Consider the following 15,674-nt stretch of genomic DNA (forward strand, 5'->3'; position numbering starts at 1 on the left):
CTGTCAGAGGGTCAGTACTGAGGGAGTGCTGCACTGTCAGAAGGTGAATGCTGAGGGGGTGCCTCACTGTCAGTGGGTCAGTACTGAGGGAGTGCTGCACTTTTAAAAGGTCAGTACTGAAGGAGTGCCGCACTGTCAGAGGGTCAGTACTGAGGGAGTGCAGCACTGTCAGAGGGTCAGTACTGAGGGAGTGCCGCACTGTCAAAGGGTCAGTACTGAGGGAGTGCAGAATTGTCAGAGGGTCAGTATTGAGGGAATGCTGCACTATCAGACGGTCAGTACTGAGGGAGTGCTGCACTGTCAGAGGGTCAGTATTGAGGGAATGCTGCACTATCAGACGGTCAGTACTGAGGGAGTGCTGCACTGTCAGAGGGTCAGTACTGAGGGAGTGCTGCACTGTCAGCGGGTCAGTACTGCGAAAGTGTTACACTGACAAATGGTCAGTTCTGAGGGAGTACTGCACTGTCACACAGTCATTACTGAGGGAGTGCCGCACTGTCAGAGGGTCAGTATTGAGGGAGTGCTGCACTGTCAGAGGGTCAGTACTGAGGGAGTGCTGCACTGTCAGAGGGTTAGTATTGAGGGAGTGCTGCACTGTCGGAGGGTCAGTACTGAGGGAGTGCTGCACTGTCGGAGGGTCAGTATTGAGGGAGTGCTGCACTATCAGACGGTCAGTACTGAGGGAGTGCTGCACTGTCAGAGGGTCAGTATTGAGGGAATGCTGCACTATCAGACGGTCAGTACTGAGGGAGTGCTGCACTGTCGGAGGGTCAGTATTGAGGGACTGCTGCACTGTCAGCGGGTCAGTACTGCGAAAGTGTTACACTGACAAATGGTCAGTTCTGAGGGAGTACTGCAGTGTCACACAGTCATTACTGAGGGAGTGCCGCACTGTCAGAGGGTCAGTATTGAGTGAGTGCTGCACTGTCAGAGGGTCAGTACTGAGGGAGTGCTGCACTGTCAGCGGGTCAGTGCTGAGGGAATGCAGAACTGTCAGAGGGTCAGTACTGAGGGAGTGCTGCACTGTCAGAGGGTCAGTACTGAGGGAGTGCTGCACTGTCAGCGGGTCAGTACTGAGGGAGTGCTGCACTGTCAGCGGGTCAGTACTGCGAAAGTGTTACACTGACAAATGGTCAGTTCTGAGGGAGTACTGCACTGTCACACAGTCATTACTGAGGGAGTGCCGCACTGTCAGAGGGTCAGTGCTCAGAACCTTCTTCCTCCATCTCGCTACTGTAGAAATGCAAGTCAGTTCTTGGTGATAATGCGATCTGGGTTGATATAAATCCTTCACCCAGAGTCCACCCTATCCAATGTCTGTAGTGTTTTGTCAATGTGCTTGCTGTGGGATCCTGGGCTCACCATCTGCTGCTAATGGGATTCTTACAGGATCTGCGACTCACCATCAGCTGCCAATAGGAATGCTATGGGATCTAGGACTGACCATTTCCTGCCAATGGGATTGCTATGTTATCCGGGACCAATCATTTCCTGTCAATGGGATTGCCAGGAGATCCAGGACTCATCATGTCCTGTCAATGGGATTGCTATGAGATCCAGGACTCTCCATGTCCTACCAATGGGATTGCTATGAGATCCAGGACTCACCATGTCCTGTCAATGGGATTGCTATGGTATCCAGGACTCTCCATGTCCTGTCAATGGGATTGCTATGGGATCCGGGACTCACCATCTGCTGCTGCCTCCCTGCGGTGTGGTGCCGAGGGCTGCTCCATTCTGCCCCCTGCTGGCTTGTGTTTTTTGGGAGGTCTGGATCTCTGACACTGGTTGTGAGCCACACCCACACTCCCGTTGCTGGAGAACGGGCTGCTGGGTTGGAGACGCTGCGAAGAGGAATATCCTTTACCTATCGGCACAAGAAACCCCGGAGGGGATAACATGGTTAATGACTTCCTCCACCATTGAGCCACAACCCTATTTAGCATTGTCCAAACTGCGGTAGGAGAATGGTGTCCAGTTTGGTGCACCACATTCCAAGGGAGGTGTCAAGGGGAGGATCCAGAGGGGATTCACTCGAATAGCACAAGAAAATGGGGATTCTTCACTGTTGTGAAGAGATGATTGAGTGCATATCAATCTAAGTGATCACAAGAACATACGAAAGAGGCAGAGAAGTAGATCATTGAGTCCACTACACCTCCTCCACTAATCAGAAGATCTTGACAGATCTAATTCTGCTAAACCCCACTTTCCCTATAGCCCTTCATTCCCTTGTTGATCAAAAATTATGAAACAAATACAGAGACTCTTTCCAGTGGAGGGGCGTTGGTCACCAGAGGTCACGACCTTGAAGCCAGTCAGTGGTCAGGGGCAGAAGGGTGTGACTACCAGCAAGGCAGGTAGAGGGATCAACGGGTTAGTGCTGAAGGAGACTTAGGCCTTGAGCATGGCTGTCATTTTAGAGGCCATTCAGCACCAGCCCTCCAAAGAACATCCCACCCAGGCCCACTCCATCCTGATTGGGGTTTTTACCATGGCCCATCCACCCCAACATGCACACCATGAGCAATTTCCCACAGCTTTCCCACCCTATCCTGCACAGCTTTGGACTGTGGGAGGAAACTCACACAGACACGAAGAGAATGTGCAAACTCCACACAGACAGTCGCCCAAGGCTGGAATCGAACCTGAGTCCATGGCACTGTGATGCAGAAGTGCTAACCACTGAGCCACCGCGTTACCATCAGATTCTCTCACAGGTTTGAGATTCTTGCTCCCTGTGTGGATGAGAGAGGGGGCTGTAGGGAGCATGAGCAAACTGACCATGACTGTGCTACAGGGAGCCATTCAAGAGGGGGTAGAGAAGGGAAATGTAGCTGTAATTGGGGATAGTACAGTAAGGTGAATAAACAGTATTCTCTGAGGTCAGGATCGGGAGCCCCAAAGGCTGTGTTACCTGGTGCCTGGGTTCAGGATATTGCATCTGGGCTGCAGAGGAACTGGGAGTGAGAGGGGAAAGATCTAGTTGTTGTCGTTCATGTAGATCCCAATGAAACAGGTACAAAGGGGAAAGAGGTTCTTCTGAGGGAATATAAGCAGCTTGGATCCTAAATTCAAAAGCAGAACCGAAAAGGTAATAATCTCCAGATTACTACCTGAGCTATGAGCTAATTGGCACAGGGTCAACAAGATTGAAGAGGGAAACATTTGGCTCAAAGATTGGTTGAGGATAAGTGGGTTTGAATTCACAGGATGTTGGCACTGGTACGGAGGAAGGAGGGAGCTGTTCCAGTGGGATCAGATTACTGGAAAATTGCATAACCAGGGCTAAGGTTAGGGCTTTAAACTGAATAGTGGAGGGGCTGTGGGACCCGTATCTTGGAAAATTATGGAAATAATTCAAGCGGAGGAGATAGCAGTAGAGGCTTTCAAAGTTTCCAGAACAAGTGACCGGACAGAGAGGATGGAAAAGATCAGGAATCTAACATCAGGCTCAGCAGCTAAGGGATCAGCTATGGAAAAGGGCAGTTAGTCAATGCAGGACTGAGGGTGTTGTAATTGAATGCAGACAGTGTATGAAAGAAGGTAAATGAGCTTGTAGTGCAAACTGAAATTGGCAAGTACAACGTTCGTGGGGATCACAGATACGTGTTTGCAAGGGCACCTTATTGAAAGGACAGGCAGGTGGACAGGGGGTCTGGGGTACCCAGTTAGTAAGAAATCAAATTTAATTAATAGTAGGAATCGAAATAGGGTCAGAGGTGTAGAATCTGTGTGGGTAGAGTTGAAGACCCACAAATGAGGACACCACATACCATGGTGGGAGTCGGGCCTCCCAGCAGGAGTCAGAATGTGGGGCTGACAGTAAATCAGGAGATGGAAAAGGTGCGTAAGGAAGGCATTTATTGCAATAATCACGGGGAACATCAATATGCAGGTGGTAAATCAGGTTAGTAGCAGACCCCAAAAAAAGCATTAATGGAACGTCTACAAGATGGGTTTTTGGAGCAGCTTGTGGTACTGCCCACTTGAGAAAACGCAATTCTGAATTTAGGATTTAGTAATGTGCAATTAGGCAGACTTGATCAGGGAGTTTAATGTGAAGGAAACCCCGAGGAGGCAGGGATCATAATATGACAGAATTCACCCAGCAGTTTGAGAGGGTGAAGCTGGAATCAGATAAACTCTATTACACTTGAGTAAAAGTAACGAGAAAGATATGAGGGAGGAGATAGCCAGAATCGATTGGAAGGGGAGCCCAGCAGGGAAGATGGAAGAACAGCAATGGCAGGAGTTTCCAGGGGTATTTCTCGGAGTTGTTCGGGAGGCACAGCAGAAATTCATCCCAAGACGAACAATGCTAACGGAAGGATACGGCAATCATTGCTGGCAAGAGTTTGGAGACAGCATAAAAATGACAAAACCAAATAGTGCAGTGATGATTAGTGGGAAGCCAGGAAATTGGGAAGACTTTAAAAACCAGAAGAGGGTCACTGAAAAAAACAATAAGTGGGAGAAGATGAAATATGCAAGTGAGGTAACTAGTGACGCGAAAGAAGATTGCAAGAGTTTAGATATGTTTAGGTATATGATAAGTAGGAAAGAAGGAAGAGTGGTCATTGGACTGCTGGAAAAATGAGGTTGGAGATGCAGTAATGGGGAACAAAGAAATGGTGGAGGAACTGAATATGTACATTATCTCTGTTTTCATCATAGAAGACATCAGCAGCAGACCAGAACTTGAAGAGAGTCAGGGGGCAGAGATAAGTGTAGTGGCCATCAGTAAGGAGGAGGTGCTGGGGAAGTCAAAAGGTCTGAATATGGATAAATCACCCAGACCAGATGATCGACACCCCAGAACTCTGAAGGCAATAGCTTAGGAGATTGTACAGCCATTAGTGGTGATCCTTCATGAATCACTGGCGTCAGGGAGGGTCCCAGAAGACTGGAAAATGGCTAATGTAAAACCCCTGTTTCCGAAGGGAGGGACGCAGGAAACTGTATTCTGGTTAGCCTGACCTCAGTCATTGGTAAAAATTTAGATATGATTAAGGATGAGATTACAGGTTTTGGAAGTGCATGGTAAAATAGGGATGAGTCAACGCGGCTTCATCGAGGAGAGGTCATGCTCGTTACATGCCTAACAGACGTTTTCGGCAAGTTAGAGAAAGGAGAGCCAGTGGGTGTCATCAGTTTAGATTTCCGGAAGGCCTTTGACAAGGTGCTGTACATGAGGCTGCTGAATAAGATAAGTGCCCATGGTGTTAGGAGCAAGCTACTGGCATGGATAAAGGATTGGCTGACTGGCAGAAGGTAGAGAGTGGGGATAATGGGGTTTATTTCAGGCTGGCAGCCAGTGACTAGTGTTCCGCAGGGGAGTATATTGGAACCACAACGATTCACGTTATACATTAATGATCTGGATGAAGGAACTGAGGACATTGTTACTAAGTTTGCAGATGTGACAAAGATAGGTGGAGGGACAGATAGCGTTGAGGAAGCAGGGAGGCTGCAGAAAGACTTTGAGTGTCTAGGAGAGTGAGCAAAGAAGTGACAGATGGAATACAGTGTGGGTAAGCATGACATTATGCACTTTGATGGAAAAATAGGGGCACAGATTGTTTTATAAATGGGAACAGGCTTTGGAAATCTGAAGCACAAAGTGACTTGGAAGTCCTAGTTCAGGATTCTCTTAAAGTTAATGTGCAGGTTCAGGTGGCAGTTAGGAAGGCAAATGTAATATTAGAATTCATTTTGAGATTTAGAATACAAGAGCAGAGATGTGCTGCTGAGGCTGTATTAGGCTCTAGTCAGACGGCATTTGGAATACTGTGAGTAGTTTTGGGCCCCATAACTAAGGAAGGATGTACTGGAGTTGTTGAAGGTCCAGAGAAGGTTTACAGGAATGATCCTGGGGATGAAGAGTTTGTCATATGAGGAGTGGTCGAGAACTCTGGGTCTGTACTCAATGGAGTTTAGAAGGATGAGGGGGGTATCTGATTGAAACTTATAGAATCCTGAGAGTCCTGGATAGACTGGATATGGAGAAGGTGTTTCCACCAGTAGGAGAGACTAGGACCTGAGGGCACAGCCTCAGAGTGAAGGGGTGATCCTTTAGAACTGAGATGGGGAGGAATTTCTTCAGCCGGGGGGGGGGCGGAGAATCTGTGGAATTTATTGCTGCAGAGGGCTGTGGAGGCCAAGTCATTGAGTGTATTGAAGACACAGATAGATAGGTTCTTCATTAGTGAGGGGATCAACGTTTATGGGGAAAAGCAGGAGGATGGGGTTGAGAAACATATCAGCCATGATCGAATGGTGGAGCAGACTCAATGGGCTGAATGGCCTCATTCTACACCTGCATCTTATAGTCTAATGACACACTGGAGAGAACCAGCATGACAGATTGGGAGAAGAGTCCTTCATGCAGCTAATTGCTGCGATCTGGGAAGGTGCTGTTGAAAACTGATCCAATCTCCACTTACACAGGAACTGAATAACTATTGAAGCAGGGATGTTCTCGGGCAAATCAGGGAAGCAGAGTGACAGATGTGAGATAGGCACAGTTGGCTGTGCTCCGTCCTCCATCTTCTCCTCATGCTCAAATCAGGGTAAAAGGTGCTACAGTATCAGGAACGGTACATGGAAATGGGATAAACAGTGGGGAAAGAAAGTGATGGGGGGAGGCTAGTTGGTGGAGAGGTAACTGGTGGAGGAGGGGGTAGATGGTTGGGGAGGAGTTGGCAGTGGGGAGTTAGATGGGGTTAGATGTTGGGGGGATGTCAGATGGTGGGGAGGGTAGACACCAGGATAGAGGGAGAATGTGAGATGAAGATCTTTGGAGAGGGTAGATAGAGAGTTGAGGATAGTTGGTGGGGAGGTGTGATGGAAGAGGACATATCAGGGGTGGGGAGGGTAGTCAATGCGGGAGGGATGGGAGGCAGTGGGGGAAGGGAAGTGGTGTGGGTTTGGTAATAGAGGCAGATAATGGCAGTGTGGTGAGGTTCAGTACTGGGAAAGGGTTAGCTAGTGGGGGTAGGTGATGTGGGCATTGTGGAGAGTTAGGGGGGCAAACATGATGAGGGATGGTAGTGAGAGAGGGTGGGGGTGGGCACAGGTGAAGGAGGGGGGTGGTGGAAGGGTAGTGATGGGGAGGGTGTTGAGGGTGTTAGTAATGGGAGGGTGATGGGGGCAGGGTGATGGAGGTGGTAGATATTTGGGGGGATGGGTGACGGAGGGTGGTGAAGAGGGTGGGTGATGGGCGGATAGGTGATGGCTAGGATTAGGTAATGGGGGAGATAGATGATTGGAGCGTAGGTAATTGAAGTGATAGCGATGATGGGGGATAGATCTACTCCCAGCACATCTCCATTGTCGATGGAAATCCGTTGGTGAAAGGCAATAATCATGTCAGCATTCCACACCCTGTTTGACTCAGAATCAGAAAATGGTTCTCACCCTCCAAAGCAGAAGCTTTTGAACATCAAAAGTTCCCCTCAGACCTTTCAAATTCACACACCCCGTGAACCGGACACCCACGTCTGAATCGGTACTCGATAGATCCAATCTGAGGATTTTCGATTTTCAGCAATGCGACATTAATCAGAATAGTCCGTAGCTTTCCTATTGTTAATTATGGAGGCATTTGGGGTTTTTATGTGAGGGAGGTTATCCAGATAGAAAGAAAGTATGTGTTTATATCGTCAGTGCATCAGCAGATAATACAGTGACACCCTCAGACTGTGTCCCACCTGGGAAACAGGAGCCTGGATAGAGTTGAGCGAAATGTTCATTGATGACAACGGGGTTCAGATACAACCCGGGAATCTTCACGGTGAAGAAAGAGATGTAGAGAAAGAGAAAGAGAGACAGTTGCAGGGTCACTGGCGATAGGACCAACAACAGTGTGAAGAGAAGCGTAATCAGGACAGTTCGACATTAAGGGTCATCGGAATCAGAGACACTGAAGGCACAAAGTGTACATCCAAGTGGACGTGATACTCAAAGTAAATTTCTCAACAAGCCATCAAGCATGAAGCCAAAGCATCTCTGAAGTACTCTGTAATTACACCGGTCTCTAGTGGATCAATGAACTAAGTGGCTCTCAGAACTGTCAGGTATTTCATCTTCAATTTCAATTCCTCTCTTGTTGAGCTTAAACTCGTGTGGCCTCAAATAGAATCACTTGAAATAAAGAGCTTGCCATCGCTCATAAAGGAGAGTCAGGACTGGCCTAATCTACAGCGATTGTTTCTGACGCTTTCCTTTCTTCACAGATTGGTCCTGTCAATTAACCAAACCAAAACAAAATACTGGAGACCTGAAAGAGAAACATGAATTGCTGGAGAAACTCAGCAGGTCTGACAGTATCCGTAGCCATGATGTGGAAGTGCTGGTGTTGGACTAGGGTGGACAAGGTCAGAAGTCACATGACACCAGCTGGAGTCCAACAGGTTTAATGGAAATCGCAAGCTTTCGGAGTATTGCCCCTTAAGCCAATGATTTCAGATAAACCTACTGGACTATAACCTGGTGTAATCTGACTTCTGACAGTAGAGAAAGGAACAGGGTTAATGCTTTAAGTCCAGTATGACTGAAGGTAGCAGAGCAGGTTAATAGGTGTTTTAATAAGGCATATGTGAAATTTGCCTTAATCAGTTGAGATATAGATTCTAAGAGCAGGGAGGTTATGTTGAAGCTATACAGAACTTTGGTGAGGCCACAACTGGAGTACTGTGTGGGGTTCTAACCACCACATTATAGGAAGGATGATTGCACTGGAGTGGGCACGGAGGAGATTCATCAGGATGTTGCCCGGGAGGGAGCATTTCAGCTACTTTTGCCATGCTCCCCTGGAGACAACATCAAATACATTGCTGGGAAGAGCAGTCCAACAGAGATGAATGGTAGGACGTGGTTACGGGTGGGGTCATGGTGGGGAAGCAAAGGCAATAATTCAGGATGTCTGAAAACTTTTCAGACTGCCAGGATCCTTAGCCTGCAGCCCTGCAACTCTCTCAGATCACTGTGCTTCACCAATCATCGGCTTCTTGAAATCCCTGCACTCATTGCGGTTCAGCTTTGGAGGCTATGCTTTAAGCTGCCTGGGCTTTAAGCCCTGGAATTCAATCTCCATCTCTCTACCTCCCTCTCCTTCTGTCAGACACTCCTTAGCATCTCTTGATCAAGATTTGCTCTTTAACCAAGCTTTGAGATACCTGTCCTAAAATCTGACATACCTCAGTCTCAAATTCTGTCTGATCATGCTCCCGTGAAGTGCCTTGTGATGTCTTAAAATGTTAAAAGGTGCCATATAAATGCAATGTACTGAGGGGAAAGCAGAGAGAGCTGTCCTGCTCAATGATTTGAGAACTGCAGCCAGAACCTCTATTGCGTGACAAACACTGGAGAAGCTCAGCAGGTCTGGCAGCACCTGTGGAGAGAGAAACAGAGCTAATGTTTTGAATCCAATACAACTCTTCTACTGAAGAGATAATCTTGCTTTCTCTCACCACAAATGCTGCTAGATCTGCTGAGTTTCTCCAGCAATTCTCTGTGGTTGTTTCAGATTTACAGCATCCACAGAATTTTGCTCTGAGCCTTAAATGAGTGATCTGGTGTGGGCATCTCAACCTACAAGAAAGTGAGGACTGCAGATGCTGTAGATCAGAGTCAAAAAGTGTGGTGCTGGAAAAGCACAGCCGGTCAGGCAGCATCCGAGGAGCAGGAGAGTCGTCGTTTCGAACATAAGCTCAAGAGCTTATGCCCGAAACATCGACTCTCTTGCTCCTCGGGTGCTGCCTGACCGGCTGTGCTTTTCCAGCACCACACTTTTTGGTTCTCAACGTACATTGAGTCATGTTGAATCGGAGTGAGATGAGGGAGTGAGGGCAGTCAAAAGGTGCACCAATTAGTTTTGACATCCAAGGGAGGAGAAGGAGTGGGTCAAGGGGGAGGGGTTGGTTCCAGCACTCAAACACTATTTGTGCACTCCAACCGAAAGCAAGCATGTGTTGATTGCACAGAACGGGTGACGATTGGATCCTCACGGTCAAACATCTCCCTGTTGCTCACCATGTGGATTTGCTGAGGAGCTGGGTCCACATTAAGACTTAGCATCACCTGAGAGTAAGGAAGCTGTGAGGATACAAAATCAACCAGGCACAATGCCCTGGGCACAACCAATAGCAAAGGTCAACGTAACATGGTACAAAGAGGTAAGCAACTATCCTTGAGAGAGTTGGCACGAGAGTTGACCAGAGTGAGAGGTGGGATAGAGACAATCAAAGCCCACTGCCAGATTGCCAAGCCATGCTTCTTAAAATTGACTCGAGAGTGAGTTCTAGTGCAAGTCCCAGTTCGGAATTCAAGAGAGGAGGGAGACAGAGAGAGAAAAAGAGAGAGAGAAAGAGGCCACAGTAAAGCCTTGCCAAAGTGTGCTGAGTCTTCTCTTAGCAAGAAGGCAGCGTTGGGTACAAACCTGTCCTCATTAAGCTGGTGCCCTCCATCTTGAAGCCAGCCCTGTCTGCCGCAGTGGCCAGAGCCTGGGTAAAGTCGCCGTCAGTGAAGATGGAGTTGGAGGAGGAGCTGGCAGCGCTAGATCGCCGGCTAGACATATTGCGCTCCTCCTCAGAGGCGGAACCCCATCCATTTACCATTGAACCTGAAAACAGAGGCAGGTCAGGCTGGTGAGAAATCATCACAGCAACACCTCACACTGAAACAAAACAGCAGACAGGATTCTCAGGTATACAGGCAGGACCCAGGTCAACCTTTATAAAACAATCATCCCATCCAAGATAGAGTTTTGTGCAAAATCCTCTGCACACTTCATTTGTAGAGAGTGCAGAGCAGATTGACAGCAGTGTGCCCAGAGGTGAGGTGAGGTGAGGGGTTTTCAGTTCCGCACAGAGACTGGGAATGCTCTCTTTAGAAGAGAGAAAGCAAAGGGGAGATTTAAAAGAGGTGGTCAAACTAAAAAGTGCATTGATGGATTAGTAATGGATTCAAGTGATGGAAGGATCAGTAACCAGAAAGTTAAGGTGATTGATATAGGTTTGAGGGATGAGTTTACGCTGTGAGTCGTCAGTGATCTGGAATACACTGCCCGAAAAGATGGAGAAAGAGTTTCAGTGTGATTTTCAGGGCGAGAATGCTGACAGGCCAGTAAGGAAAGAACTTGAGGGAGTGGGGCGAACTGAGTCACTCTGTGAAAGGACAGAGTGCGAACTGCCTTCCTACGATAAGGCAAACTTGGACCCAGCTGGTTCGAGTTTGTATCCATTCACCCAGCTTCCAAATTAAACAAAGCTTTAAACTTCTTCAGGTCTTCAAGATGCCCAGGAGCAACTCAAAGGAATCAAAGAGTAAAGGTGCAAGTGAGGGTCAGGATGGAGGGGTCAGGGCCAAGAAGATGGAAGATGCAATTCTCCGTGTTCAATGACTGCATGAACAGCTTCAGAACTCGACAGCTCTGAGTAATCAGAAGTGTCCTGTGGATGTGTGATCCTAGCACTCTATCCATCACACCTGCCCACTACATGAGAGAACTGTACAGTAGAAATGATATCTTCTTACAGATACAGAACAGGACAACAACAGGGCAAGGGGTAGAGATTGTGACTGAATCATTCCTTATGAACGGCTTTTGCCGGAAACATCAATTCTCCTGCTCCTGGGATGCTGCCTGACCTGCTGTGCTTTTCCAGCACCACAGTCTTCACTGTAATCTCCAGCATCTGCAGCCCTCACTTTTGCCCATTGCGACTGCAATGACTGTTTTGCAGCCGATGGAAAGTCATTGAAAGTCTGAACACACCCACGGTGTGAGACATGATTAGCAGCAAAATCCCAATTCTCCTTAAAGAAAAAGACATTTACGAGGGCCTCTTTTATACAGTTACCAACGCAGTTCACTGTCTGTCAGCTCAAAACCAACCCATTATTTAAATTGAGGCCAGGGATTGACAGAAAGAGAGAAATAGTAAGTTAAAACAGGTGAAATTTCTTGTCTCAGAGGATCATGAGTCTTTTTGAATTGTCACGCTGGAAAGGATGTAGGACATAGAACATAGAAGAATACAGCGCAGTACAGGCCCTTTGGCCCTCAATTGGACCTGCGGAACCAATCTGAAGCCCTTCTAACGTACACTATTCTATTCTCGTCCATATATTTATTCAATGACCATTTAAATACACTTAAAGTTGGTGAGTCTACTACTGTTGCAGGCAGGCCATTACATGCCCCTACTACTCTCTGAGTAAAGAAACTACCTCTGACATCTGTCCTATATCTATCACCCCTCAATTTAAAGCTATGTCCCCTCGTGCTAGCCATCTCCATCCAAGGAAAAAGGATCTCACTGTCCACCCTATCTAACCCTCTGATTATCGTATATCTCTCAATTAAGTCATCTCTCAACCTTCTTCTCTCTAACAAAAACAGCCTTTCCTCATAGGACCTTCCCTCCATACCAGGCAACATCCTAGTAAATTTCATCTGAATTCTTTCCAAAGCTTCCACATCCTTCCTACAATGCGATGACAAGAACTGTACGCAATACTCCAAGTGCGGCTGCACCAGAGTTTTGTCCAGCTGCAGTATGACCTCATGGTTCTGAAACCCAGTCCCTCTTAAGAATAAAAGCTAACACACCGTATGCCTTCTTAACAACCCTATCAACCTGGGTGGCAACTTTCAAGGATCTATGTTCCTGGACACCGAGATCTCTCGCCTCATCTACACCACCAAGAATCTTACCATTAGCCCAGTACTCTGCATTCCTGTTACTCCTTCCAAAGTGAATCACCTAACACCTTTCCACATTAAACTTCATTTGCCACCTCTCAGCACAGCTCTGCGGCTTATCTATGTCCCTTTGTAATCTACAACATCCTTCGGCACTATCCACAGCTCTACCGACCTGAGTGTCATCTGCAAATTTACTAACACATCCTTCTATGTCCTCATCCTTTTATAAAAATGACAATCAACAGTGGACCCAGAACAGATCCTGTGGTACACCACTAGTAACTGAACTCCAGATGAATGTTGCCCATCGACCACCACCCTCTGTTTTCTTTCAGCTAGCCAATTTCTGATCCAAACTTCTAAATCCCCTCAATCCCATGCCTCCATATTTTGTGCAATAGTCTACCATGGGGAACCTTATCAAATGCGTTACTGAAATCCATATACACTTTATCTTCATCCACCTGTTTAGTCACCTTCTCAAAGAACTCAATAAGGTTTGTGAGGCATGACCTACCCTTCACAAAAACCGTGTTGACTATTCCTCATCAACCTATTCCTTTCTAGATATTTATAAACCCTATCTCTTATAATCCTTTCCAACACTTTATCCATAACCAAAGTAAGGCTCACTGGTCTATAATTTCCAGGGTTGTCTCTACTCCCTTTCTTGAATGAGAGGACAATATTTGCTATCCTCCAGTCTTCTGGCACTATTCCTGTAGACAATGACAACATAAAGATCACGGTGGCACAGTGGTCAGCACTACTGCCTCACAGCGCTAGAGACCCGGGTTCAATTCCCGCCTCAGGCGACTGACTGTGTGGAGTTTGCACATTCTCCCCATGTCTGCGTGGGTTTCCTCCCACAGTCCAAAGATGTGCAGGTCAGGTGAATTGACCATGCTAAATTGCCCGTAGTGTTAGGTAAGGGGTAAATGTAGGGGAATGGGTGGGTTGCGCTTTGGCGGGGCGGTGTGGACTTGTTGGGCCGAAGGGCCTATTTCCACACTGTAAGTAATCTAATCTAAAAAAAGCCAAAGGCTTGGCAATCTCCTTCCTGGCGTCCCAGAGAATCCTCGGATAAATTCCATCTGGCCCAGGGGTCATATCTACTTATAAAATTTCCAGACTTGCTAACACCTCCTCCTCGTGAACCTCAATTCAATCTAGTCTAGTAGCCTGTATCTCAGTATTCTCCTCAATCACTGTCTTTTTCCAGTATGAATACAGACAAAAAGTATTCATTTCGCACTTCTCCCATATCCTCACATAACATCCCACTACTGTCCTTGATTGGCCCTAATCTTACCCGAGTCATTCTTTTATTTCTGATATGCCTATAGAAAGCTTTAGGGTTTTCCTTGATCCTTTCCACCAATGACTTCTCATGTCCCCTCCTGGCTCTTCTTAGCTCTCTCTTCAGGTCTTTCCTGGCTAACTTGCATTTCTCAAGCACCCTAAATAAGCCACCATATCTCATCCTAACAGAAGCCTTCTTCTTCCTCTTGACAAGTGATTCAACTTCCTTAGTAAACCACCACTCCCTCGCTTGACCACTTCCTCCCTGCCTGACCAGTGCACATTTATCAAGGACCTGCAGTAGCTGTTCCTTGAATAAGCTCCACATTTCAATTGTGCCTATCCCTTGAAGTTTCCTTCCCCATCCTATGCATCCTAAATCTTGTCTAATCGCATCAAAATTGCCTTTCTCCCAGCAATAACTTTTGCCCTGTGGTATACACCTATCCCTTTCTATCACTACAGTAAACATCACCAAATTGTGGTCACTATCACCAAAGTGCTCACCTACCACCAAATCTAACACCTGGCCAGGTTCGTTACCCAGTACCAAATCCAATGTGGACTTGCTCCTTGTTGGCCTGTCTACGTACTGTGAAAAGTACTTGAACTATAGTGTTCCCAGTCAATATTTTGAAAGTTCAAGTCTCCCATTACAACTACCCTGTCACTTTCGCTCCTATCAAGGGTCATCTTTACTACCCTATCCTCCACATCTCTGGAACTATTCAGAGGCCTATAGAAAACTCCCAACAAGGTAACCTTTCCTGTTTCTGTGGACGCACAGTCCTTGAATATTTATAAAGCAGACAGGGATTAAGAAAGGGGGTGATAGGTTATCGAAGCATACTGGAATGTGGATTGGAAATTACAATCCAATCGGCCAAGATCCAATTGAACAGTGAAGCAGGCTTGAGGGGCTGAATGGCCTATGCCTGCTCCTCGTTTAGATATTCACAAAAAGACCATATGTGCAGTTTCCGTCTCCTTACCTAAGGAAAGTTTTATTTGGTACAAGAGGGGGTGCAGCCAAAGTCCCTGATTCCTGGGATGGCAGGTTTGTCATATCAGAGAGACTGTATTTACTGTATTCATTGGAATTTTGAAGGATGAGAGGGAATCTCACTGAGATGTATGCAATTCTGATTGGGCTGGACAGACTGGATGCTGGGATGTTGTGTTCCCCTGGCCTGATCAAGGGGCCACAGTCTCAGGATAAATGGTAGGCCATTTCAGACTGAGAGGAAAGGGAATTTCTTACCTCAGAATGTGGTGAAACTGAGGAATTCTCTATCACAGAAAATGGGGGGAAGCCAAGTCACTGAATACATTCAAGAAGGGAAGGGATAGATTTCCAGGGACTAAAGGCATCAAGGGGTAATGGGGAAAGCATGGGAGTACAGCAATGAGATACAGGGTCAGTCCAAATCTGGCTGAATGGTGGAGCAGGCTCAAAGGGCTGAATTGGCTTCCTCCTGTTCCTATATTCTACATTGCTGTGTTTCTGTTGCATACAGAAGGAAGGCAGAATAATTGGAAAAAAGGAAAGAGAGAACAACAAACGTTTTGGATTTAAGTTGATGAGTTAATGTCGTACGGCTGGAAATGCAACAGCCAACTTTTGCAAAACAAGATTCCACAGGCCAGAAAGGAGGTTAAT

The 15,674-nt window shown here is 46.9% G+C and overlaps 1 protein-coding gene across 6 annotated transcripts in view; it reads right to left on the reverse strand.

The window, feature by feature from the left end:
- robo2 (roundabout, axon guidance receptor, homolog 2 (Drosophila)) overlaps positions 1–15,674 on the reverse strand; it is a 1,751,833-nt gene that overhangs the window by 13,095 nt on the left and 1,723,064 nt on the right. For all 6 annotated transcript variants that reach the window (XM_087992449.1, XM_087992448.1, XM_087992445.1 and 3 more), the window contains 2 exons: positions 10,442–10,624; positions 1,691–1,867 (listed from right to left, as the gene is read on the reverse strand). In XM_087992449.1, the coding sequence (XP_087848575.1) occupies positions 1,691–1,867; positions 10,442–10,624 (360 nt within the window). The remainder of the gene's footprint in view (positions 1–1,690; positions 1,868–10,441; positions 10,625–15,674) is intronic.

The sequence above is a fragment of the Chiloscyllium plagiosum genome, unplaced genomic scaffold (assembly GCF_037043375.1).
Source record: "Chiloscyllium plagiosum isolate Xiang-an unplaced genomic scaffold, Cpla_swu_hap1 HiC_scaffold_12, whole genome shotgun sequence".
Taxonomy (NCBI): domain Eukaryota; kingdom Metazoa; phylum Chordata; class Chondrichthyes; order Orectolobiformes; family Hemiscylliidae; genus Chiloscyllium; species Chiloscyllium plagiosum.